Raw genomic sequence first — 26,974 nt, 5'->3', positions numbered from 1 at the left:
TTTCTCAGCGTAAAATTGTGAAGAGTTTGGGGATCTCATCATATGCGGTACATGATATCTTTAAAAGACCCAGAGAATCCATAGAAATCTCTGTGCACAAGGGACAAGGCTGAAAATGAATATTGGATGGCCGTGATCTCCGGGCCCTCAGACGGAACTGCATTAAAAACGGACACAATTCTGTAGTGGACTTCACTGCATGGGCTCAGGAACACTTCAGAAAACCATTGTCTGTGAAGCCACGTAGTAAAAGAGTCCGGGTGCTGAACTGGTCTTCCTGCTAAGTAAAATTTAGAGGCAGGATTCTACACACGGCCCCTTTAATCAGGCGTGTTTAAAAATCTGGCAAGAAAACTCGCTGATATCCTAGCAGTTAGCTTATGACAAGTAACCACAAAGTTTCTGGATAAAACTCTCAGCCAGGAATGCTTATAAGTGTTATGAGACTGAATAACATGTAGGACATTGGAACTTCTTCTGCTCCAATTGCACTGGAAACATGTTTTTAGCAATAAGGCATCTTAGGGGGTTTATAGTGTGCTCATAAGTTTGCATACCCAGGCAGAAATAGTGAAACTTTGGCATTGATTTTGAAAATATGGATTTATTTTTTTCTCTCCAATTTTTATGTTTTATGCATAATATCAGAATACATTAAGACTCTAAACTGTGTGAATTTGAATAAAAACTGGGAAAATGTAGGTGTTTTCCTTTGACCTGTAGTGTATATCCTTGTAGTCCAGGGCTGTGAACGTGAATGGAAAGGCTTGATACTGTCCACTCTTGGGGTCTTGCCAGATGGGCCCTTATCGCCACTGGGATGCCCTCTCTCCAGCACCATTCGGGAGCGGAGTCGCTGGCTTGTCTCTCAGTTGCACCCATTGTGTAATTGGGGTGAATTCTGCTGGCAATACTCGGCCCTCATTTCAGGGTGGTTGCGGTTGGTTGGTGCCCCTTTGGTTGATGCCAGGCAGTGTGGGTGGATTGATTTCCTGCCTGTTGGGTCCTGTCCGGGCCTTTCCCAGAAAGGGCCACAGTGTCACTTGACCCCCGTCTCAGCCCCACGGTTTTATGCTGCTAAATTATTGTACTGGGGGGAGGGTCAGTTCTCGTTCTCCACTGTAAATCCTTGTAAACCCAAGGAATACACTCAATTTACCTCGTCACCTGCTCCATTTAAACATAGGGGGGCATGCAGGTTTGGCCCACACCTCCCAAGTACCAGGCCCTAAAGACACATTTCTGCCCCTGTCCAAAGTCCTCCTGGCTGTGTTGCAGATCAGGATGATACCTGGCGATTCCAGCTGCCAGACAGCTGACCACCCCCCCACCACCCTCCGAGCTTGGTTCCTCTAGGTTTCTTCCTAAATTTCAACCCCTTTTAGGGAGTTTTTCCTATCCACTGTGATTACTGTTGTAGTTGCTCCTTGGGGTTTCAGACTGGTGTTTTGTAAAAGCACTTTGTGACAACTGCTGATGTAAAATGGGCTTTATAAATACATTTGATTGTGCCTTACTGCCAAATAAGATGAAGGTTGGCTGCTAGGGCTTAAAATAATGGTCCATGAAGCATTTTTAAAACAAATACATTAAGTCAGCTACAGAAATATAAACATGCAGTGAGTTCTAAAGGCCTCTAGTTGAAAACAAGGAGAGAAATATATCTGGTTGGTGGAAATGAGGCACAATCACTGCACAAAAACACCCAGAAAGGGCAAATATTTATAAAATGTTGATCTTTATTTAAATCCAAACTAGTGTACACAATAAATGCACAGCATAGCAAGTTGGGTATAGACTGCTAATGTAAAAAAACACAGGACCACCATTCCATCATCAATTAAAGTTCAGTTTCTATTTAAGACATCACTTAACCCCCAGATGTAATGACAGTCAAATTAATCTTACAGCTATATTAACTACTGCACACTCACAAATACATGTTTTCAGAGATGTATCAAAGGAATGCCATATAAATGAAAAACAATTCAACTTGCTGTATGAAGCATTATTGGAGAGATTTGCAGGGAGAGAGCAACCAATCAGAAAACATTTTCCAAAAAATATCCAAAATGTGACATTGAGTCCTAAAAAATGTCCCTATGCTTACATACAAATTCCCCAACATCAAGTCATTAGAACCCGTTCGTACACTTGGGTCCACCATAGCTTTGGGAACACATCTGACTGCTAGGGAGGACAGCATATGGAGGATATCTACAGTATAGGTAACGGTCTGAACTGTGATCGGAACGCCACTCTCAACCGTACATGTCCTCTCTGTCTGCATTGTAGATCTCCCCCTCCTGCAGGGAGGCAAAGTTGAGGAAGTGAGAGGGGCGATGGACCTCGTGGTAGAACTCCTTGGGGTTAGACAGCTGCAGATCGTACTTCATGTTGGGGTCATGGCGAACACCTGAAACAGAAGAGAAGAATGTATTGTTAGTGACAAAATGGTGACCAATTTGTTTTTGGAACTCAACTTGTTCGGCAAACAATTATTGTTGAGCGTTTAAATAGGAGAATGCACATTTTTAAACAATTCACCTAATGTACAATTTCTAAAATGAATTGTGCATTTAGTTTAATAAGGGGCATCCAGTCAATTAGCCAATGTAATCTTAAATCTGTTAGATTGCTAGAGATAGCATAACTAGCCAACCGGCTATGTACATTTCCAGGGTAAAAAAAATAAATGGTGCCAACTACTAGAACAAACAGCTGGTTTAACCAATACATTGATGTGTCAGTGAAATCATGCCTCCAAACTGCATAGACTGGGTAAGCAACAAATCCCACATTCTAGGCAGCACTCACCCATAAAGTTGTAGTTCCAAGAGACCTGCCCAGGCACCATGAAGAAGCCCAAAAAGCGGTCAGACAGCAGCATCTGGACCCTCTCGTAGTGGGAGGGCAAGTAGCCCTTAGGGTTGTTGCCCTTGTCTGTGTTCTGCCTGCCCCACTCGTACCCACTGGGGGTCAGCTTGTAGGCCGTCAGAGTGCAGGAGCCGGGAGTGAAACTGGAAATGGACGAAAGTGTTAAACAGTGGTTGGTGGTGACAAATAAACTGTTAATGGCGCAAGAGAATTTTGTCTCTGACCTTACTCCTTTAAAAGGACTGATCGATGAAATTACAATCACATTATACAGGTGTGATTCCTAGGACAAACTTTGAGTTTTGCAGACAGCAAGACCGACAAATGTAATACACAGATTAATATTAGAGGCAACATGGAAACCTGCACATATTGCTGGCATTACATTTCTTCAATAACTGCTTTCTGGTGCACATACCCCCAAAAGGCCAGATCACAAAATATTTGGTGGAATTGGACACGGTCACTATGCAATGCGATCCTGGAGAGCAACCTACCTGCAGGTGATGATTATGGTTTTCTCTCCGTCCCAGGCCGGGTTGTCAGCCATGATTTTGGCGTGGGTGGTGACGTCTTGGGGAGACAGCTGTGGAGATTCGTTGGGCTGGGTGTGTATCCAACCCAGGGGCTCCATCTCCTGCACGGGGGTAAAGAGAGGTGGTGAGGTGGGGAACCAAAGGCTCCATTTGTCCCACCCTGAATAGGAACTGAAAACTTCTAATTTCAAAGGCTACAGCAAATTTTCTGTTTCACAAAAAAACTGTATGCATCAACATGTTTCTTTTATTTATATTTTACTGGGTGTCCTCCCCTAAGTCTGTACCTTCAGGTACTCGTGTCCAGGCAGCTGATTGGGCAGGTGGACAGTCTGATGCGTTCCCCACTGGGGTACCATGACGATACACCTGATCTCCTTCACCTGGGGGTTGTCAGGGGGACTGGTGCCATACAGGTAACCTGCAATCTGTAGACAGAGGATGTCAGCTACATTCACACCTACCCGTATAACGAAAGGTCACAAAAGACATGATTGCCTTACTCTACGTAACCAGTTTATGGTAAATAATACCAATATAAATATTACTACAGTGAAGCCAAAAACAGCTATGATGAAGTGATGTTGAAGGAGATGAAGGTAGTGTGATTTGACTGGTTGGAATTTTACCACAACGGGTAAGAGAACAGTCAACTAGGAGAGGTTTACTGTGATCCAAACAGGATACACAGCGGGCTCTGCCACAAACCTGGGCTCGCAGATCTGAGATGCAGATGAACTTCTTGAGGACATTCTTGGGAAGGATGTAGGTGTAACCGGTCTCCTTGATGTCATCAGATGACACATAGATGTGGTTCGTCCTCAAGTGCAAGTTGGCAGCAGAGATGGCCCTGAACAGGAAGAACCATGTCAAGACTTAGACAAGAAAATATAAACAACAGGAACGCTTTCAAGGGTCAGGTTAACAAAAAGCCATTATTCACCTGTGAAGCAGAGTAAATACTTAACGCTGAAAGGTCAATTTGTATTTCATTCCTACGTCAGCACCAAAAGGTGTGGTTGCACACAAACATTTGCAAAACTATATTTCAGAATCATATTGCATGATATTAGTTAAAATTCTCTTAAAAATACAGAAAAAAAAAAAAAAAAAAACAGGCAAGCCAAGTTCAGCTGGCCACAAAAGAAAGAGTTGCCACCTCGAGATTTGAACCCGGGTCACCCACGTGAAAGGCTGTGTTGTTACCAATTACACCATGAAGCAGTACTTTTGCCGGGTGTCAGTATATAACAAATCCTCTTTTGTCACTGGCCGTTTTAATAGTTAACTGGCCATTCGTGAATGACATTGATACAGTTAAACTGACTAAGGTTTCTTACGAAGTTCACATCTACCACAAATAGCGGCTATGTATTGCGTTTGCCACTGGCTGTTTTAACAGCGTATTAGCCGGTTATAAGCTTTACCGGTATCTACTAACTTACTGGAATAGTCATAAGAATTGAGCAATTGCTAGAGAGTCTGCCAAAGCCATTTCATTTCATGGAATAAGAACATATTTTTTTCCTTCATTCGTGAATGACATTTATACAATATCTATCAATAAAGGTGACGATAACTAACTTTTTCATCAAGTGAAAAGACGAGAGAATCGTGGAACCTACCAGAAATAATTTATAAGTGTTGTTGCTCTCAATAGATTCAAACTTAGGTTTTCGACATGAGGCACTGTCGTTAACCACTACGCCACGGCATTACAAGATTCAACAGTTGCTAGACTCCATTGACTATTGTGTTAAATAGGCTTACTAGTATCTACTAACTTCCTCTGAATAATCATATGAATTGAGCAATTGCTAGCGAGACTGAAGATGAACTATTCCATGCCAGAAACAGTCGCAATATAACCATATACAGTTTCATTTAAGGCTTAAGATATTGTAACTATGTTGTTAAGCAAGCAAATGTGTTTGTCTATCCAAAACGCATACACGGATGCGTACTTCGAAAATCCACCAGTAAACCGTTTTATTTCAGTCTTACCATAATGTAGATACTACCGGTTTTAGCCGGCAAAGTTGGTCTATACGGAATCATTCATAATGCATACTAAACATCGCCTGCAAGGAGATACGAACTTGGAACCTATAGTTCACAAGTCCGCTTCTCTAACCACTACGCTATTTAACCAGGAGTAGTCAGTCAGTCAGAGACATTTCCTCTTCTTGCCCCAACATACCTGACTCTCCATTCTGTCTTGGAGGAGAAGGTCTGTGTTTCATAGTTGGAGGTTGTTGATGTGATGATCTCGTCTCCATGCTTGTTGACTGTGCGTGTCTGCGTAGCTGTGAGCTGGGACTGCTCCTTGGTCTGCTTCTCGATCTCAGCGATCTGCTGCCTCTGCTGGGACGGAGCAGAGATCTCCATGCCCAGGATGATGTCACGGATCTCAGACTGGGTCAGAGATGCTACGTTCACGCTGGAAAGGACAAAGGGTAAAGATCAGAGGTTGGAACATTCGGGAACAAAATGCATGCTTTCATTCTTGCAGCGTCAACCTAATATGCTACAGGATTCCACAAACAGTCATCTTTGCGTAAGCTTACCGACATTGCTAGATATTTTGCGTTCAGAAATAATGTTACATTTCTGTTAAACTCAGCCACCACAGCCACTCACTTATTCTTCTTTCCATAGTCAGCCAGGATGAGGTCTTTGAGCTGCACCTCCACCTTGATCCACTCCTCATCGGTCAGCGTGGGCCAGATGTGATGAGGCTCTGTGATGGTGGTTTTATCAGGCTTCAGGATCACCTTGGCACGGTCATTGTTCACATGGAGGGCCCTCAGGATCAGGATGAGACGGGAGAAGGCCTACAGACCCGAAATGGAGGCAAACAAACATTGGTTAGACAGGAGGTAAAGGCTCCACCTAAGAAAGTGGTGACCAGTTGTTTTGGACTCTAACAGTTTTTAGAGCGAGATGGTCTAGACAATAACGCTGTACTAAAGTATGGCATTAAATCTAAACTAAGATGTTTTTTAACATCAACCCCTATCCCCTAGAAATCAAATGTGAACTGCTCCTCATGTTGTGGGAGAGATACTACCATCCAGCTTAGCCTTTAGTAAAAAGAGCAGGAAGTGAACTCACAGTGTAGGAGGAAATGGTCTTCAGCCAGTCATCGTAGAGGTTGAAGAGGACCATCTGAGGCTCGGTCGCCTTCAGAATCAAGTCTCCAAACTTCTCCACCTTCAGACAGGCCTGGAAGGGCAGCTGTAGCTCAGAGCCCTTGATCACGATGTTGGGGAAGTCCAGCAAGTGGACCTGTAAGTAGGAAGACGGAGACATTTTGTTGGTAAAGACAGTGACTCATCTCAATAGGATAACATTTATAAGTAATCATTGCAAAATTTTGTTTTTACCATCCACGTCAAGTTTAACTGAGATAATGTCCTTAAATCTGGAACGATGTGAAATGTGACCAGACAGACACAATTGAGGAATGGGGTGTTACCTCCAGGGGGTCCAGCATGCCCTTCCGGGTGACAATAATCTGTTTGGGCTGCTCCTCCACAGGAAGAGAACGAATCAGAGCTGCCACCTCCTCAGCAGTCTTCCACTTAGCCAGCTAATGAGAGAGGAAGGAAGACAGGTGAGGACATTAAACTAATAATTCAAGTCGTTTTTTCTCCTTTCAAGAGTCTGACCGCACTGTGCATTGTTTAAGTGTGTGAGGTACTTTTCTCAGTGAAAGTGTACCTGGCCCAGACGTTTCTGTCCGGCCCACACAGAGGTGTGGATGATCTTGAGGAAGAGCTGGCCTGTCCTGGGGTTGAAGATGAAGATGGCTCCATTGATGGGCTTGGTGGTCAAGTTACCCTCAAATGTCTATGGAGAGAGTATTTACGTAAAATGAGTTCCATAAACAATTTCTTTTACTTTACCAAAGGAAGCTGTAGAGGTATATTGTTGTGCCTGACAGAATCCAACCCATTTCATAAGAATCCTTAGAGGTTAGGTTCTCTAAACGTCCTATGTTCCTGGCTCACCTTGTGAATGGTGACACGGTACACGTTGGTGTCGTCGACAAACCAGATGATCTGATTGGAGAAGAGCTCTCCATAGTTCTGGGAAGACAGGTAAGGCTCAGTGGGCTCGGAGGAGTAGAGCTGAAGACCCTTCCGGATACGCTCCCTCAGGACGTACAGAGCAGGGTTGGCCTTCATGATCTTAGCCATGGCCTGCTGGATCAGGGGCTTGCCTCCCGGGAACCAGTTGCCGTACCCACTGGAGGGATAGGGGAGAAAAAGAGGGTGGTGAGTTCCTGTCATTTCACAGACGTTAATCAAGTCTTATGTAAAGGTTTCGGTAAACACACACCTAGCCTCAGTGAGTACAGCAAGCCAAGCGTTTACATGTGGTGCACGTGCGTGTGCATAAAAGTACATACAGCAGTTGTTGAACATACAACACTACCGCAATGCTAACCAGTCCTCATGTGGACACGCCAGAGTATGCTAACCTGTGGAGATTGTAGGCCAGGTCGATGGCGATGAGCACCCCAGTGGGAGAGGGGTAGATGCTCATGTTGTCAGTTGTGTAATCCAGGAACTTGGCTCGCGCATAGCGTTCTATGTCATGAGAGTCATAGTCCCCCCAGCGGAGCTGGATGTCAATCCAGTACTTCTGGGTGGTGGTGCTGTCCATCACATCCCTGATGGAAGGAGGGAGGGGTCAAAGGTCAAGACCGACAGAGGGCTTTAGAATGTAAAGGATAATTTAGTTTCTGGTCAAAACTGAATCCACTTTCATAACAAGATGGCAAATTAAGATGTGTATCCAGAACATAATTTAAAACAAAACTAACAAAAGACACCATGCAAGCTTGGAACAAACTGAAAGAGTCTGCAGTGCCGTACTTGGAGTCCGCGAGCAGGGAGGGGCGTGAAACGTTCCACTTGTAGGAGGCGAACAGTAGTATGTCCGCACAAGAGGAGTTCATCTTGTAGGACTTTCTGGGGTGAATGGTCTCCTTCTGTACAGTCTCTATCTCCAGGGCATCCAGCTCCTGATCAAACACCTACATACACACAGATGAAGAAAACATAGGTTTAGAATGTCCTGAATAAAATGCAGTGAACCCTACTTGGTTTCCGCAAAAGTCTACCAGGAAGCACAAACAGATACACACCAAATCACGACTCAGGGATCTGGGCAACATAACATGGAGATACAAGCACTTAGTCATTTACCTGACAGAGATCCATAACAACACTCTCGTGGATCTTCTGCCACAAGTGAGCTCTGAAGATCTGAATCAGGGAGATCTTCAGCGTGGGGATCTTTCCGTGCATGAATATCCCAGTCAGATCCAGCTGCACCTGGAAACCAACGTACACCTGTAGAAAACAGACAGTGTGATTATGAGCGTCAAGAGTCCAAACTACACAGCCAAACTGGGAAATACGTCACAGGTAGTGGACGTGCACGTCTGTGTGAGCACTCACATTGGCCCGGTTGATGGTCGGCGACCACCAAAGGGTGAAGCGACGGTTGGGAATCTGGTTTAGACCTGATCTCTGGGCGTTGGTCAGCTTCTTCCACTTCATGGACTCCTCAAATCCACTGGCCTTCTCCCTGTGGTGAGGTTGTGGTAATAAGCCCAGCGGTTAGTCAGGTCTAACTGCACATCTCAACTCAATTACCGATGTTCTACAAAAAAAATTCTTTGAACATGATTACTACAAAGAACTTTGCATTTATTTTATGTGCACTCGAAAAGGAACGGACAGTTAATTTCTTTAACAATAACAATGTGTAGTAATTAAGTCTAAATTACAGACCAGAAGAGACCCTCCCAAGTGGGAAAGTATGTTCCTTTGAAGAGTGTGTGTTCCAGGATGCCCTCCACCCCTCCCAGGGCCTGAATCATGTCTGTCCTGTAGTTGTTCAGGTTCCACAACTTCCCGTCGTGACGCTGGTGGGTCCACCAGAACGGATTCTGCTTCAGAACCTACAGGAGAATCAGAAAAGAGTCAACGGCCTGCTTCACAAGCGAGAACAACAATACCCTTCCTGATGTGCAAGAGATTCATGTGTAAAAGATAATTCCACAAAGGACCAATCACTCGAGAGGTACTGCACCCTGGTGTTACCTGGTACTGTTTGAAGTCAGTCCGGACCCTCCAGCCCTTGTCATAGGCCAAGGTGTGTCGGTCCTTCTGGAACAGGGTGTTGATACGGGGGATACCTCGGTCCCAGGAGTCCTCCAAGTCCTCCAGGGTCAGACGTCTAACAGAGACAAAACAAGACGGCTATCAATGAACCTAGTACTAGACTCCTTGAATCATAGGGCCACCTGGTTAAACATATGTAGTGAAGGCAGCCTGAAATAGTAGTCCTAATTCGAAATAAATGAACGCATAACAACATTAAAATAAGCATACAAGATACCTGGCATGCTGTGGCAGGGCACTAAGCCATTTAGCTGCTCTGTTGTCTGGGACATGTTATTTGACTGCTAGCTCATAAAACCCATATTTCCAGTTGGTGACAAATTATATTGAACATTTCCTGGCACTAATAAATTAACAAACAAGTAGTAGCAACAAACAGACATACATAACTTAGTGCAACTCTATGATAAGACCCGAGCCAGCAGTGCAATATCAAAAAGAGTCAAATTGTTTCTATTTCAATACCGCTACTCTGTGCATGCAACCATTTTCCTACCAACAATTGATCAGTGGTCTGAAGTTACGTCAGCCTTACCAACACAAGTGTTGTCTAAAAAACTAAAACAGAGCTACAGCTACTGTGCCGGCCACCATGCAGACTGACGTTTAAGCCCAGACACGACAACGGTCTTGCCTGTAAACCAAGTGTTCAGTACCTGTTCTGTGCGATCGCCTCCTGCCTCTTCAGGGCGTACTCTGCCCAGACTCTCTGAGAGTCTATGAACTCACTCTCCCAGGGCTGGATGTAGCGATACAGGTTAGGAATCAACTGGTCCTCCTCGTGGCTCATGCCTGAGCGGAAATGGGTGATCCCCACATCAGTCTGCTTCGACCACCTGAGAGAGAAGACGACAATATTAAGACAGGAGGAACAAATATCCTCACGATACCTGACCATTATCTTTTGGATTTTTTCAGGGGGAGAATAAACCTGTACAGTTAGGTAAGCTTAACTGATATCAAGACAGCCATATACATGTCTGCATTTCAATAAGACATGGCATGTGGTAAAGAGGGATGTCCACAAAATGTGACCCTGGGGCTGTCTTACCTAAGATCTGACTGAGGGATGAGGACATGACCCATGGACAGCATGCCCAGCCCACCCAGCTCCTTGGGGGTGTAGAAGACCACGGGGGGGAAACGACTGGGCATCTTGGAGTTCAGGCCGATCTTGATGCGGGTCTGGATCTTGTTCTCACACTTAACCAGCAGGTCCAAGAGTTCCTGGGTGTTCACCACCGCCTCCCTGAAGTAGGTCATCAGACCGATCAGGGCAGTGTTCCACTTGTTCACGATCTGAGGGGAGACGCGGACATTAGCGCTGCGCCCCGATCTCCAGACACATTTGCTTTAGACAGCGCGCATCTCGAGCGCGGTTCGGAGGTGTCGCTGACCTTGGTGAAAGTGGTGGATCCGGAGGCCATGAGGATCTGTCGGACTCGGTTGTGGAAGCGCTGCATGGACTCGTCATCCACGCGCAGGAAACACTGGGCGGTGCGCTCCTTGGTCACCTTCACGGACACAACAAACAGGCTCCTTTATCACACAGCCACGAGGACAGACGGGTCGAAGCACCCGCCGACCCAGTGCAACAGGAACAGTGTAGCAGCGTATCAGTTCCAGTCAGCCACGGCCATAATGGTCTGACTGTATCTGGTGGCAGCTGCCATGTCGGTGTAGCACATCACCGTCCCCCTGAATCACCACGGACCGGCAGGACAGGGGGAGTTGGTGTGCATAGAAGCAGGCTTAACTTCGTAACGTCCCCATTTCCCAGACCCCTCCCCTGCAGCCCACTTCATCCCTCGGTCCTTACCTCGTTCTGCAGGTTCCACACTCCATCTTTGTGAGTGAACTCCTCGTAGCTGGTGCGACACTTGGGCAGGATGCGACATTCAAAGCCGCACATGTTGAAGAGCAGATTAGGGTTGTCTTTACTGTAGACCGACACAAAGCTGTTCTCCCACTGGACTGTGGTCACTGAGCGAGGCAGACGGTTCTTAATGTCCCAGAACACAGCACGACCCCTGGGCAGTGAGAGAGGAAGAGACAACTATTATTTCACAAGATTTTTAAGTCACCGTCCCTTTTATCACACTGGACCAATAATAGTTCAGGTGGTGGGTGATACAGCAGAGCAAACGGACAATGACATCAGCTGCAAACGAATATGTAATAAAGAAAATCCCAACATTCACCAAGCAGGAAATTAGAATATGGGCACTTCTCATATGGGAAAATGTTCCCACTAGGAAGAGATGCACAAGATTCACTACATTTTCCCAAATCAGAATTGATCAAAACCTTTCCCCCCTGAATTTGACCAAATCAACATAAAACCTTCTCTTTGCATTCAATAAAGATTCAGTCTGTGATTATGTTGTTGGCAGAACTACAGGGCACTGGAGGGTTGACATGAGCCCAAACTGTCCATGAAACAAGAGTCAAAGAAAAATAAGTTTCCTTGCCCTTAAGGCACTCTAAAGATAAGTTCTGACAGAAATCCATGCTTTGGATTCAAGTTTCCACACATAACACCGGGAATTTTCCAGCGGCACACGTTTTTGAGAGGCTTCCGCAACTGGATAAATCTCAAGTATTGCAACCTTCTTTCGCCTATTCTACTACTGTTTCTAACATCCAAACTGTGCGGAATGGGACTCACAGGTTAACATCGTGCTTCATCAGTCTCATCCTGGCATCTCTGGGCCAGCACTTCTTGTTGTTGTAACCCACAATGTTCTCATTGTTGGGGTCAGGGTGTTCAGTCAGGTACCTCTGGATCAGGTCCCTGGCCTCATCAGCCGAGAACCTGGGAGAAAAAAATTTATAAAATACATGAACGCCAAATCACCAAGCTTCTACAGATGCAATCCAACTAATACACATGGACCAGTACATGGGGCGTGTATCTTCTGCTACACACTAACAAATGGCAGTTGAGGCCTGAACCCAGGCTGTAGGAGGCCTTAGCACGGCAGAGTACCGCCGCAACAACTGTACCTGAAGAAGATGTGTATCCGGTCGATGTATCTGCAGTAGAGACGGATGGGGTGGGCACTCTCCGTGGCTGTGTCCTGGAAGGACAGGAAGTCGTTGGGCATCTGAGGGGGCCCGGCCATCTCGCTGGCCCTGTGGAGACCCAGCACCAACAGGTCCATGACCAGGCCGTAGTACTGCACGATGAACGAGGCAAACTGCAGGCCGCGGATGATACCGTACGAGTTGGTGTGGTTCATGTCCTGGAAAGGAGGAGGCATCGTGTTAAGTCTATTTATAATGAAAGGAGAGGCCGCACGAGTGAAGAATAAGACAGTTACTATTCAATAGTACAGTGGCCTGTACACTTCCTGAATTGACTGAAATGAAAACCAATAGATCTAAACTCAGCACAAAAAAACCCTTGTAGAGAGCCAGGTGGTCTCACCTTGTAGTTGATGACCACGTTGTTCTTGGCGGTCATGTAGTCAGCAATGTTGTGATCCACAATGAGACGCAGCAGCCTGTTAAGCAGCGTCAGATCAATCTTCTCATACATCTTCTCATAGCGAGACTCCAGCATTACGTTGCACTCTCCCTCCATTGTCTCCCACACATCCTGCAGGTTGTTGATGCCTAAGAACAAAAACAAAGGATGAACCCAGAAAAATTAACATTATTGGCACATTATGCCGTCATGCTTGGAGTTTTATATCAGATTTAGCTGAGATCATACAATAGCCACTGACAGTATTGAAGCAAAGCATTTGTGAATACAAACAGAGCACATAATTACAATAACTAAGACAGAGCCTTTTGGGATTTAAAAACCCCAGTCAGCACTCACCTTGGCACCACTTGTAGACGAGGAGTGGAGGTGGTTCTGTGTCGGCCGGTTTGATCCATGGCGGGAACAGACGGCGTTTGTCAGCCTCATACCAGAGGTACTGGTCCAGGTAGGCATCTGTGATCTTCTCCAGTGGCTCCACGTCATACACCGGCACAAGATGGCTGTACAGGTCCATGAACTCAATGCCCACCTAGAGAGACCGAGTCGATAAACATGACGGACTGAAAACTTCAGAAGATAATGGAGGAGTGGTAAGTCCAAATAACAGATTCAGGGTCCTGTTACATTCAGCTTTGACGTACTAAAAAGTTTACATCATCAAGGGGTGCAATATATAAGACAACTAATATTTTCAGAGTAATTTAGGTATCAAGAGACAAAAGGCCCAGTTTGTCCTGGGACTAACCTCTTTGAATGCTCTCTGAGTGAGCAGGTGACGCTTAATTCTGGACAAAGCCTCATGAGGGTTGTCATAGGCCTGCTCAATCAGGCCCAACTCCTCTCTCTGGGACTGGTTCAGCCTGGACTTCACACTAGAAGAAACACAGTCAAATCATTGAATGCTCCAATAACAATATACTCTGAAGAAGTAAGCCAGTGTTGAAGACAGTGCCAGTGGCGTCATTGCAACCAGGGATCAACCACTACCAACAGAGCCTGGGGGTCCCAAACATACTTGGACCCAACAGAAACGTAACACCCATATGTTCAGTAGACGCAGAAACAAAATTAATAATTTAACTCCACAAAAACGTCAATCAATATAAAGGGGCCATATAATTTGTATCCCGCAACATTTAACAGCAAGAATAACAAAAACACAACGTGAGCTGCACCCGCCAATATCCACCTGAGTTTCCCGGGACTTCATGTGTTACCTGTAGGCCTCCTTGAGTCTCTCCAGCGCCAAGATGAGCAGCTTGGTGTCATGTTTGTAGGACAGCGGGGGGAAGGGGATGGGGGAGAAGCGCCTGCTCTCCAGCCAGTGGACCGTGGTGGTGTAGATGGCCACGGCCTCCTCAGCTGTGATGTAAGGACCGTCCTGGATAGGGGAGAGACAGACCAGAGCACCAGGTTATCGCTTGATATAACCCATTTTAAGGACAATCAAAATATAAAAAATACATCCATAGAGAAAGACCTGAATGGCATTTTCTTGTGACTAATACGCCCAATAATGTGTGTCAGAGTATTATACTACCGACTCAGCCTGACCTTGAAAGGCTGGTGGCCCTGTTAACTCTGTCTGCTGTAGCATAGCTGAACTGTCCACACTCCTCACGGCAGAGAAGGTAGGTGCACCAGAGAGCAAACGTTTACGTTCCACCTCTACAGTTGCAACAGCTATGCAATTACAAAGGGCCAACGGCTCCCATGAACGCTGACCACGCCAGGTGCGGTTTTACCTTCAGGTAGTTGTGCTGTCTCTCCTGCTCAGCCTTCAGGTACAGACGGGTCAGCCGGCCCAGGTTCTTCTTGCACACAGTCTTGTCCACAGTGGCGCCTCGCCTGATTCGCTCGCGGTTGTAGTGAGCCGTGTTGGTCCACCAATCGGCTTTGGCCTTCACGTAGCGTAGGATCATGTTCTCGATTGGAGTGGGCAGGCCAGGGACCTGTAGGGTAAAACAATGTTGGTACTGAACAGATGTGTATGTTTGACGTCAGTAACTTGGTAGATGCTGCTATCTAGAGCAATATCCTACCAACGGTGACTAAATACATGCTCAACATACATGTTGGAAACAACGCCCAACCAACTGACCCACACCGGACCCCAACCTTACTTCTGCCTCCTCTATACAAGCCTTCTGTTACCGTTCCTTCATAGAACACCAGACACTACAAGATAGTCCTGCCGGTGTTCCGGTTCAGTGTGCATGATTACAAACAGTTTTAAAACAACACACGACAAGTCACCCCACCTTCCAGGGGATGTTCGCCTTCCAGCAGCGCCAGGACTCCGAGAGGTGCTGCAGGATGGTTCTGGCCTTGTTCTGCTTGATTCCCTCCGGCATCATGTCCAGGATGTCGTGCATCACCGCCGCACGCAACTCCAGGTCGAAGTGTGATTCCACACGCTGCTTCGTCACAGTCTTTGCCACGCCCTTGGAGTGACGACCTGTTGAAGAGGAGATTCACGGTTGGTTTACCGGGAACACACACTAACCCATACAAAAAGCTATTGCAATGTTACCAAATGCAAATTCTTCACTGGTTCATTTCTTTCATCTGAATATATTTTGAGTCCAAAAGCAACTGGGCAAGCAGGTTAACTGTTAGGCCATAACGCCTTAATGGATTTCCCACACTCTACCATCAAATGCCTATGATAAAGGATGTAATGCAGCCTTACCTTCAAACTGCCTGGCCAGAAGGTTTCCAAGCCATCTCTCCAGCAGGGGGGTGATGCCCCTCATGAAGAACAGCCACACTCTCCACCCTGGGGCCCAGAACCCACAGCCCGGACCCTTACCCACCGGACCCTGAAACATGAGCGGAAATGTCCCCCCCCTTTACTAAATAAAGCAATAAAATGTATTTCAAAATGTCATTTACATGCATTACTTGCCCAAGGAAGCGTAAGAGATGTCTCGGCATGGAGACCCTAATGCACACTTATGTGTGTGTGTACTACTCACAGTGTTGAAGCGATAGTAGATCAGGTGCTTGAGGTCCTTGCACATGCGGATCTGTCTCATTAGCTTGTACTTGTAGCGGTACATGCCAGTCAGCTGGCCCACGTGGGCAAAGATGTACTGCAGCCCGTCTGACAACTACAAACCACACAGGACACAGTGATGAACGACACGCAAGGCGCTTCACTCATTTACTAAAAGCTAGATTCCACTGTGAATTCAAAATCATGCTAATTCAAAGTAATGAGGTAAAGGAGCAAAGATGTGTGTTACTGACCTGAAAAGCGTCCACATTGCCCAGTCTGTACTGTACATGGCTGTCCACCACCAGCTTGCTGAGACGCAGCACCTCTCTACACAGATGGAAGGCATTTCCGAACCTGGACTTCTTACGTTCCTGAAAAAGACAGATGCCACACGGGCCATCAGCACGTCACAATGCTGCAGAACGCAAATAGATGAAACCAACAGTCTTATATCCCACGTTGAGTAAGGAATCATGAGAGCTCTACATCACTTCCATCTGCAGCGCTCCAACGCGCCCAACCACGCCTCCAGATATTGAGCACTTACTTTGGTGGTGAGGGTCTTGACTGGCTTCAGGTTGAAGTTGTAATCCAGATGCAGGTAGTTGAGGTTCTTGCGGTGGATGAGCAGGTTGAGCATGTTGTAGCCCTGCCTGCACACCTGCAGGCCTACCTCCACCCAGTCCAGCTTAGTGGACTGGAAGAACTTGGTGGCTTTGAAGGAACGGAACAAGTACCTGCAAGACAAGTACAGCGGAGACTAGTCAGGTCAGGTGCGCGCCGTCAGGTGCACGTATGATGTTGAAAGCAGAGCCGCAGGTGTGCGTGTCCAACAGGCAGAAACAAAAGCAAGTGTCCTGTAGACGCTTACCTCTTCTTCTGAGCCTTGGGTGGTCTGTGTTTGAGAGCGTTCAGAACGTAGTACTTGAGCAGTTTCTGGTAGGACACACGGACCTTCACTGGCTGGCCGGCCGGGCAGTGTTCACGGTACCTGGCAGGGGAGACAGTCCGGCAGAGACACTAGTTACATTTAAATTCAGTAGAAATAGGCCTTTTTGACTGAGTTTTTGATCCAGCAGAGATAAGAGTTCACAAGTCACCTTTAAATCGACACTGGTCTATGTATTCACATAATACCATTTGTTAGTTTTAATTTAACTACAAACCAACTCAAATAGAGGAAATACATTTGACAATATAAATTCCAGCACTACACACACTTTACCAAACAACGTTATTCCAGTATTTCCTCACCAGTTCTTGATGAGTGGGATGTCGATGGCCCGCCTGGTCCTCCCAGAACGTAAGTTGAAGGGACGTGGCGCCCAGAGCAGAGCAATCCCATTGGCTGTGTTGTCTGTGTAGAGGGGCGTGTCCTTCAGGAAGGGCTCCACGTACTCTGGCAGCTCAAACTCCTCGTCATCCTCGGGCAGTGGCTCCTGACTCTGTGTGTGAAAGAGGTTGGGAAGAAAACTTGAGGGGAAAGAAACTAGAAGAACTAAATCTTACACTTTCTACAGCAGCCCAATCTTAAAATAAGTGTTTGAATGCTGATGCACAGAGCGCAGCACAGGTAGTAACCCACCATTCGATTTCCCTGTTCGTTCGATTGCAACACCAAGGAAAGGGATGGAGGACTACAGGCCAGATAGATAACACTGTAGTAAGGTTGTCCAAGACAAAGGTCTTGCCATTTTAAGTGTTGTCAATTGTCATTACTTTTACTATTATAATAACACCAGACGATGACAAGACCTGACACTTCCTAGTTGCCACTCTACGCTCCAGAAGTTGCCTCTCATACACAGAAAAGGCGCGTACCTTAACAGAGTGTCTGTGGGAAATGGGATTGATCAGGGGGTCAAAGTAGAAGGCTGGAAGGTCTGGATCCTCAGTCTTGATGAACACCACGTTGGGCGTGTGGTACCTGCAGAAACATGTTGGCATTGGTAAGCGCATCAACCTGAACACGTGTGGCAAAGGAAGGTGTCCATTTCTGGAGTGTTCGAAGGTTGTTCTGGGGTCTGCATGAGACGAACAGACGGTTGAACAGAGGGCATGTTTCTCACCAGGTGAGGTGAACGTGGTGCGGCAGGTTGTTGTACAGATACGGGAAGGCAATCTTGTACTCAGTCCTGATGGGCTGTCTGATGATGATCTTGTTGATGTCGTTAAACTCGTTCCAGTCTTCATCCCTACGATAAGGAATAAGAGAATTGTGAGAAAGAGTAGAGAGTGGGGAGAGAGAAGGAACAGTTTCTCCAACAATGTAATATTCCAAAGCCCCACCAAGATGCCACATAACCAAATTAAGTGTTTTAAAAGAGATTACAAGTTAGACAGCAAAAGAGTACCCACTATGTGAATGAAACTGCACCAATATCTAAGACTCTTACTGGAGATTGATGTCCCTGACAAGAGGTTCAAACTTGGGTCCCCCAGGGATGGCCATGTTGAGGGCCTTGGAGGTGAAGAAGGCCTTGAGGTCAAACAGGTAGAAGTAGTTGCAGTCCACCAGGTCTGTCAGAAGCTGGTTGGCCAGGCGGTACAGGGTGGACATCATCGGCAGGGTGAACTGCCAGCGTCGGTACGTGGTCCCATTCACATATCTAGAGTTAGAAGGTAAAGAAGGCAGCTTTACACAAGGTCAAGAAGGTGGATGACAACACCGGGTTCGGAGAGATTATGGTGAAACTCCTGTGATACGGTGTACAGAAATGTCCCGATGAGCATCGGGCAAAGTTTAACCTCAGTCAGAATTACAGCAAAACTGTGAGCCTTTGTTCCGTCCGCATCAAGTCAGCCCAGAGGTCACTCACTTGGTAGTATCCTTTAGGGGCTGGTGCTCGTAGAGCCAGTCCACAACAGAGGAGTCCTCATCTGGGTCCAGCTCCATCTGAATGGCCTCCAGCGGCTCCACGTCAAGGATGTTATCAGCATAGTCCAGCGGCGGCTCCTCGTCATCGAAGGGGGGGAAACGCATTCGCTTGAAGTGCCGACGGTCCCTCTTCTCGCGACGCATCATGATCCACATAGCACTATGAACAGGGGTGACATTCCAATTAAAACACAATCTGGCTAACAGTCCAATAAAAAAAAACGGATTATACTTGTTCCTTCACTTTAAACAGGAATGAAAACATGCATTAACAACATATTAGCAGGTCTTACCCCCACTGGGCAATATAGACAGGCTCTATGACCCAGGGGATTTCATTGACGAAGGAGATTGCTCCAGTGATGTGGTAGAGGACAGGCACATCTCTGATCTGTTCCCAGGGCATGGGCATGTTCTCCAACAGTTTCAGCACAGCATGGGGCATGTACTTCAGAGCTCTAAATGAAAGATAGCATACAGGTGAGATGGGAATGGAAGTGAAACAACGAGGAAGCAGCATGGTTGTGGTGGGTGGGCAAAAGAGGTTGAGAAGCGTGAACAAAATATTAATTCTTCACTGTAGATTACAATTTTGTTTTAGACTATGTAGAATACACAGACTAGGCACACAATTGTCATTTTCGGAGCTCAGTATTTCTTGGTGCTGAAACTCCTAAATATGTTCTAATTGCAACCTGATATACAAAGAATATTAACCTTTGTAACGGTTGATGTGTGTGTGTATGTATATTTCATAAAACCAGAGGGGAGTTACTCGTTGAAATACAAAATTAATATTACCTACATTTTGATTATAATCTAAGTTATTACAATCCAAAGCCTTTTTTAACCAGGCATAGGATTGCAGGATTCCAATAACATACCATGTTTTTCCTTGCAAGTCCATCTAAAAGCCTGTTTGTATAAGGTCCTTGGCTGGTTTAAATGCTGTAGGTTTGTAAATAAAGTTAAAATGGTGGCGCATGAGGGCAGTAATTTTATTGCTTAGAAGTGGAACATGAAATGCATAATTGTGTCCTAGAGGAGAGGTTTTTCATCCACAAATCATACAAACGGGTAGAGGTGAAGGTATGATTTGGGGATAAGATCTTACCCCAGGTAGACCCTCTTGTCGTGACGGAACTTCCTGTTGGTCATGTCACCATGGTCCCTGATGATTTTACGAACATGTTCAGGCGGCATGTCCTCCTTCTGAGCATCCACAAATCCGAACTTCCTTTTTTCAGAGTAGCGCTTTGCCTGCAACTGCTGCCATTTTCTGGCTATAGTCAAAGAAAAATACCATGAAATTAGGCTCTCATGTAGCTGGTCCCCTGTAGAATGGTAACATTCTACAGGTTATCAACAATACATCCGGCCAGTGCAGGTACTACTAACTGCAGTTACATGAGATCTGAACCCACCTTTCTCTTGTAGTTTTTCCTCAGACATGTAGTCTGGGACCTGGGCAGGTGGGGGGATACCTGGGGGCATTCCTCCAGGTACCCCTCTATAAGGGAAGGCAGCGGCCATGACGGCTCACAACTAGAAGAGAAAAAAATAAGTATATCACGTATAATTGTCTTGCAGCGAATAAGATAGTAAATTCGTGTCAAGTAATGTTAAATAACTGCTTGTGTTCCAACCAAGTTCATCCCTGAAATTTTTCGATTTACCAACGCGTTGTAAGGTACAATTAAGTTAATAACGGCTGATACTTAGAATTAAATGCGGTATATAATTCTGTTAGATACAACATTTTAGAGTTTTCCAGCATGGAGAAAGGCACGCTAGCTAACGTTGGATGAAATGGGTCCGTGTAAAGTCTGGAAAGCTGCTAACTAGAGTTAGCCGGCAATGTGCAAACGCTTTGTAGGAACAGCAACGTTATCTAGAAAACAAACTAGCACATTCGCAAGAGGATAAACAAGTTCACCAACATACTAATAAAACAGACTTAAGATATTTGAGTTAGATAGTCAAACAGTGATTGTTCTTAGCAGGGCAACAACGTTGGCCTACGTAGGCCCAGAAGAAATGCGTTAAGTAACTAGCAAAATAGCTACAGCTAGCTAGTACTACCAGATTACCGACTAGAAGCACACAAAGGCTAGCAAAACATACCTCGTCCACGGCAACTGCTTTATATTGGAATTTGCCTGGGTTTTCACGCGATTACCACAACATTTCTTAGTAAAAACCCAAATAACTTTTCCCCGCTTTTCACTATTGTGTTAATTTTCCTTCCTGTCCAAGGGAGCACGCAGTCCAAACGACAACTCACGTTGCGCGCACTTCCCTTGAATTCATGAACCCCTCGTACGTTGTTAGATGATATCATTCAATGGGCTTACGCAAGAATATGCGCAAACGTAAGATGCGAAGTTCCCGGATGAAAACCGGAAGTTATATTACTTGAACAGGATGTTTGAGCTACAAAGGTCACGAATGAAGATCGCCGAATAAGAACCGGTAAGAACCAGTAGGAACGACCAATGATTCTTAAGTCAATGATTTTGATCCCCGCCCCAAAGAGTACGCTAGAGAGAGGAGAGAGACATCTCACTGGCTAAAGTCTGTCTCGCTCTGTAACGATCTTTGCTGTCTATGGAAAACATTCAAGGTTCAAGGGTTCAAGTCGGTTCAAGTTTCAGCCACCGCTGTCAGAAGTTTGCATCAATAGAGGAGGTTTAATGCCTATTGTGGCAAACAGGCCATGTTAAAGATTACAAACCCATAGGTGCTACATTAGGATGTTTCAGGTAATGCATTGTGTCAGATCAGTCCAGGGTTTGGCAAATCAGATTGACAAGTAAAACGACCTGTCCCAAGTTTTTAATTGTGCCATACTGTGCCAGTGTCTTAAAGATGCATTCCAGTATTTTTTGCCATTGGAATATAATGGTTAATTGAGGTGTGGCAATGATTCTATTTATATATAATGCACATATTAACAACATATGTTGTTCAACCTACCACAATCTACAACTCTGCTGCTACATTTCGCATTACTAATCTTGCTCTCCTAAACACACGCTCCATGACTTATAAAGCCCCCTGCTCTATGAATTATTACTGGACAATAAGCTGGACTTTCTTTTCCTAACTGAAACATGGCAAAGACCCAGAGATTTTTTCATATTAAATCAAGCCACTAGCAATGGTTTTAGCTATCTGTCCCCCCTCCGCCTAACAGGTCGTGGTGGTGTTCTTGCTGTACTATACAAATCCCATTTTAAAATCACTGAGTTGTCTCTTCCATCCTTCACCTCATTTGAATATATTGCCTGTAAATCAACAAACTCCCTGAACATCTTCATTATTTATCGTCCTCCAAAAGCAAATGACTCATTCCTCACTGACTTAGCTGAACTACTCACCATTGCTGCATCACTCTCCCCTCACCTTATCCTGGTTGGCGACCTGAATATTCACTTTGACTCACCTAACTCCAAACTTACCTCTGATTTCATTGCTGTCCTGGACTGTTTTTACTGTATGTTAATTTACATTTTCCCACCCATATCAAAGGACACATACTTGATCTCTTCTGCTCCGTTGGCCCATCAGCCTTACCATTACCCATATAACTCCATCTTCATTTCCTTACCATAACCATATAGATCCATCTTAATTTATTTTGTCTGACCACAAAATAATTAATTTCAAATTTTCTTCAAACGTACCACACAACACTGACAAGCACATAATCTCCTTTCGTAACATCAAAGCTGTTGACCCTCTCCAACTATCAGACGCCATCTGCTCTGCTCTTCCGATTGATTCCACCCTCAAATCACCTGAAGAACAAGCTAACCATCTCAACACTGCTATGTATGTCTCCCTCAACACTCTGGCACCACTAAAACTAGACATGTTTCTTTCCCCCTGGTTTACATCTGTGCTCTGAACCATGAAGCAAGTTGGTTGTCGCCTTAAACACCGGGTGAGAAAATCGGGGCTTACTGTCCACACTGAAGCCTACAAACACCACCTTTCAGCTTACAGAGATGCCCTCAGTGCTGCTATGTCCTCCTACATCTCAAACAAACTCAACAGCTCCTGTATGAACTCCCGGACCCTCTTCTCTACTGTCAGCAAACTACTTCAGCCCTGCAATGACTCATTCTCTAGCCCCTCGACTAAACTTGCCAACTTTTTTTTGTATTTTTGTTAAGATAAAATATCAACAATAAACTCACCATCTACCACAGCCCCCCCCCCCCCCCCCCCCCCCCACTGTTAAACTCCATATTTGTCCACCTGCTCCCCAGGACTCTCACCTCTCCTCATTCAGTCCGGTTGATTCCCCTTACATCACAAAACTCATAATGACATCCAAAAATACTACCTGTTCTCTCGATCCTCTTCCCACAGTCCTGCTTAAAGCCTCCATACCTGTTCTCCTCATAATCTATATAAGCCTCTTCAGTCTGGTTTCCGGCCAATCCATAGCACAGAAACTGCACTTCTCAAAGTTGTCAATGACCTTCTCCACTCTGCTGATGCCGGTTCCAACAACATCCAGATTCTCCTCGACCTGAGTGCTGCCTTTGACAATGTTAACCACCATATTCTGCTCACCAAGCTCGAGAGGCTGGGTGTTGGGGGAACTGCACTCGCCTGGCTCAATTCCTTTCTCACTAACCAAATCCATTTCATCTCACTCAAAGGCTTAAACACTGACTCAGCTACAGTCACTCAATGTGTCCCCTAGGGCTCAGGGCTCTTCACCATCTACATCCTTCCCTTTGGTCAAATCCTCCGCCACATCAACCTCAATTTCCACTGCTATGCTGATGATACACAAATATATCCAGCCACCAAGTCTCTCACCAACCCACCTCTGACCCATATTGAATCCTGTCTGACTCCAATAAAAGCATGGATGAAGGACAACTTCCTCAAACTAAAGTGACAAAACAGAACTTCTACTCATTGGAACCAAATCCACCCTTTCCAAAACTGGCACTTTCAATCTCAGCATCGATGACACCATTGTTTCTCCATCCCCCCACGCACGTAACCTAGGCATCATTCTGGACTCTACACTCTCCTTTGATCAGCACGTTAAACAGACTGTAAAATCAACATTCTTCTATCTTCGCAACAAGACCAAACTCAGACATTTCCTCACCCGTCCTGCTGCTGAAACCCTAATACATGCATTCATAACCTCCCGTCTTGACTACTGCAACTCCCTACTTACCGGCATCAAATCTACATCCCTCCATAAGCTCCAAACAGTTCAGAACTCTGCGGCCAGACTACTCACTCACACCAAGTCCCGGCAGCATATCACCCCTATCCTCTGTGAGTTACACTGGCTTCCTATCTCCCAAAGCATCGACTACAAGATCCTCCTATTGACATATAAAGCACTAAACAATACTGCCCCTGCTCAAAGGCTTTGGTGACAGGGCATTCTCAAGGGTTGCTCCTCTTCTCTGGGACTCTCTCCCCAAAACCATCCGTGACTCTGAGACTATCCCCATCTTCCAGCAACACCTCAAGACTCATCTGTTTAAAATCACCTACCCATAGCCATGCCAAATCCCACACTCTCAATCTTTGTTGTTTTCTCATAGTGTTTATTTTGTTTCTGTTTGTTTTCTGTTTCAAGTCACTTTTGTACAGCGTCTTTGGGAGCGTCTCCTCAAGCGTCACTGTACCAAATCCGTTTGTGCAAACGCCACTTCTACACCCCAGTGTAAAGTTTGGCAGGTGTTCCACTGCTGAGAAGAGGCCCCAGCAACCAATGATTTTTAGAACATGTGTTTAGACCATCCAATGACACAAATGTTTCTTTTTGGTAATCTTTTCAAATGTTATCTTTGTAACCCCAAGATGCAACTACATTCTGTCAAGGTCAACTTGCTTGATTCATAAAGATCAAAAACCATGTTTTTCTGTTTATTTCTGAGTTCTTTTGCCTTCACTGTTGTGATAAATGACCAATAGTTTTTACATATATGTTACCTTTATTCCTCAACTAAATCAAGGGTGTGACTTTTGGTGGTCTCGGAGCATTTGTCTTCTCTCAGAATACATAATATTCTTTATAAATGTAGGGTGTTTGCCAATTAGCTAACCCATAATGTGGTCGAGGGAATCTAAATCTTTTTCCAAAATGGGACTATAGACTAGTTGTTGGGCCTTGGTCAATCTGCCCAGACTCTCAGAGACCTCATACTGTAGCAGCAGGTCTGGGTCTAGCAGAACCTCCAGGACCTCCAAGAGATACTCCTTGCAAGTCTGTCAAATTAATTGTATGAATCATTGTCAAAAATGTTCACTCTCCTTAAAACAAAAAAAACTTTGATGGCTGCAGTGAAAGAGCAATGTTTCCTTGCTCTTTCACTGCAGCAAAGTTCCTAAAACCTGCTTCAGATCATTAGGGCCTAGGGTGTCTAAGATTTTAATTGACATTATAATTGTTTAGAATAGAGGGTTCTCCCTTTAACAAGGTAGAAGGTAGGCAGAGTTCCATACCCTAGATATCAGGTTTAGCTCAAGGATAATATTAAATATATTGTTTGGTATCAATTACAATGTCCGTTTCAAGTTTCAGTTGCAATATACTGAGGCTTTATGATCCTATAACTGACTATGTGTGCTGATTCTAGATCAGTAAAACTGTTTTAAAGGGAACCTAAGGAGAGAGGAAAAACTGATTTCTCTGTCTGCCAGAGTCCGTCTCCAATCTCCCTTTGTGATATTGGAGGGTGTTTAATTGTTTTTCAGTGACATTTATTCCAGCAGAGTTGTTCCTGACCACTTGACAGAAGATCCAGTTATGTGGGGTAAATGAGGAAGATCTAGTTATGTGGGATAAATGAGGTAGATCCAGTTATGTGGGATAAATAAGGAAAATCTAGTTATGCGGGATCAATGAGATAGATCCAGTTAAGTGGGATAAATGAGGTAGATCCAGTTATGTGGGATAAATAAGGAAGATCAAGTTATGTGGAATAAATGAGAAGGATCCAGTTATGTGGGATAAATGAGGAAGGTCTAGTTATGTGGGATAAATGAGGAAGCTCCAGTTATGTGGGAGAAATTAGGAAGATCCAGTTACGTGGGGTAAATGAGGAAGATCTAGACATGTGGGATTAATGAGGAAGTTGCACCTTACTAGCAGAAAAAGAACATTTAATAAAGAATATCCTGCTTCTGTTGAGAGGCCTATCTCTAACTTACAATACATTTGGATTATACTGTTGACTCACTCTCAATGATGAGATCTCAGGGTTAATTATAGAGATGTTGTTTTGCTTGACTGGACGATGCAGTGCAAATTTTATAATTTCACAATGATATTCTCTTGGCTGTTGTGTTCTGTGAAAGGTGGGGGAATGGCCAGTCCTCTCTACTGGCAAGACCTCATCCTCACCTTGTCTTAGCCAGTCACATTGAGGTCCAGAACGGCAAGTTAAAAAAAGCAGGTACATTTATCTTCATGACTGTCTAAGGCTGCTTAATCTAGGATGGAAACAATAATCAGTTCTTATGCTAGTGTTTACCAATCCTGGTCCTGGTGCCCCAAAGGGATGCACTGTGTCTTTCTCTGAACACTTCTATAATCACACCTTTCAAGACCATTGAGGATTTGAGCCTGCCTAATATCCTTTAGATATCAGTGTCACTAACAACAGGCCTAAAGCAAATACAACATATGACGATATGACTGTTTTCCCACCATGAAAATTAAAGAGCATTTGAGTTTTTCGTCTTGTTTTCTTTGTTAAATAGGTTGCCCAAATGTGGCCCCTTGGAAGTCTGTTACATTTTACATTATTAAAACATTATACAAGTCTAACATTTTCTTCCATTGGCCAGAGATACTATTTCTGTCAATTTCATGCAAGTCTGCCTATTTTGTCATAGGAGGAGATAAATGTTGTTGTTTCAAATCAAGCTTCCTGCAATTATAGAGATTTGTCTATGATTTGACATGTTTATATGATATCATTGCATGCCTGTTTAGTA

At 45.0% G+C, this 26,974-nt stretch overlaps 1 protein-coding gene across 1 annotated transcript; it reads right to left on the bottom strand.

Annotated features, from left to right (window-relative positions):
• Positions 1–1,719: 1,719 nt before the first annotated feature.
• prpf8 (pre-mRNA processing factor 8) lies at positions 1,720–21,287 on the bottom strand. Its single transcript, XM_010867997.4, has 43 exons — positions 21,110–21,287; positions 20,410–20,530; positions 20,100–20,268; positions 19,279–19,443; positions 18,927–19,145; positions 18,504–18,716; positions 18,177–18,302; positions 17,929–18,034; positions 17,362–17,552; positions 16,979–17,098; positions 16,655–16,844; positions 16,359–16,478; positions 16,085–16,219; positions 15,799–15,928; positions 15,368–15,564; positions 14,852–15,058; positions 14,324–14,487; positions 13,852–13,978; positions 13,443–13,635; positions 13,044–13,231; positions 12,620–12,858; positions 12,282–12,428; positions 11,433–11,643; positions 11,011–11,127; positions 10,665–10,912; positions 10,270–10,449; positions 9,533–9,668; positions 9,221–9,390; positions 8,885–9,014; positions 8,630–8,776; positions 8,297–8,457; positions 7,900–8,091; positions 7,427–7,664; positions 7,137–7,265; positions 6,892–7,005; positions 6,528–6,701; positions 6,054–6,247; positions 5,614–5,853; positions 4,122–4,263; positions 3,701–3,841; positions 3,375–3,514; positions 2,818–3,020; positions 1,720–2,416 (listed from the first exon to the last, which is right to left on the bottom strand). The coding sequence occupies exons 2-43, from the start codon at positions 20,516–20,518 to the stop codon at positions 2,262–2,264; spliced, it is 7,017 nt and encodes a 2,338-aa protein (XP_010866299.1). The 5' UTR covers positions 20,519–20,530; positions 21,110–21,287; the 3' UTR covers positions 1,720–2,261.
• Between the last annotated feature and the right edge of the window lie 5,687 nt (positions 21,288–26,974).

The sequence above is a fragment of the Esox lucius genome, chromosome 1, assembly GCF_011004845.1.
Source record: "Esox lucius isolate fEsoLuc1 chromosome 1, fEsoLuc1.pri, whole genome shotgun sequence".
Classification (NCBI taxonomy): domain Eukaryota; kingdom Metazoa; phylum Chordata; class Actinopteri; order Esociformes; family Esocidae; genus Esox; species Esox lucius.
Note: the sequence above shows the minus strand (reverse complement) of the source record. Positions and strands in the feature narration are given on the sequence as shown.

What these genes read in the sequence shown, in the direction of transcription:
- prpf8 (XM_010867997.4), bottom strand. Translation starts at nt 20,518, where the DNA reads ATGGCCGCTGCCTTCCCTTATAGAGGGGTACCTGGAGGAATGCCCCCA. An exon ending in CCCCTAAAGGATACTACCAA is followed by an intron (nt 18,717 to 18,926) that starts GTGAGTGACCTC and finishes TTCTAACTCTAG; the next exon opens with ATATGTGAATGGGACCACGT. An exon ending in TTGTTATGGATCTCTGTCAG is followed by an intron (nt 8,458 to 8,629) that starts GTAAATGACTAA and finishes GTGTGTATGTAG; the next exon opens with GTGTTTGATCAGGAGCTGGA.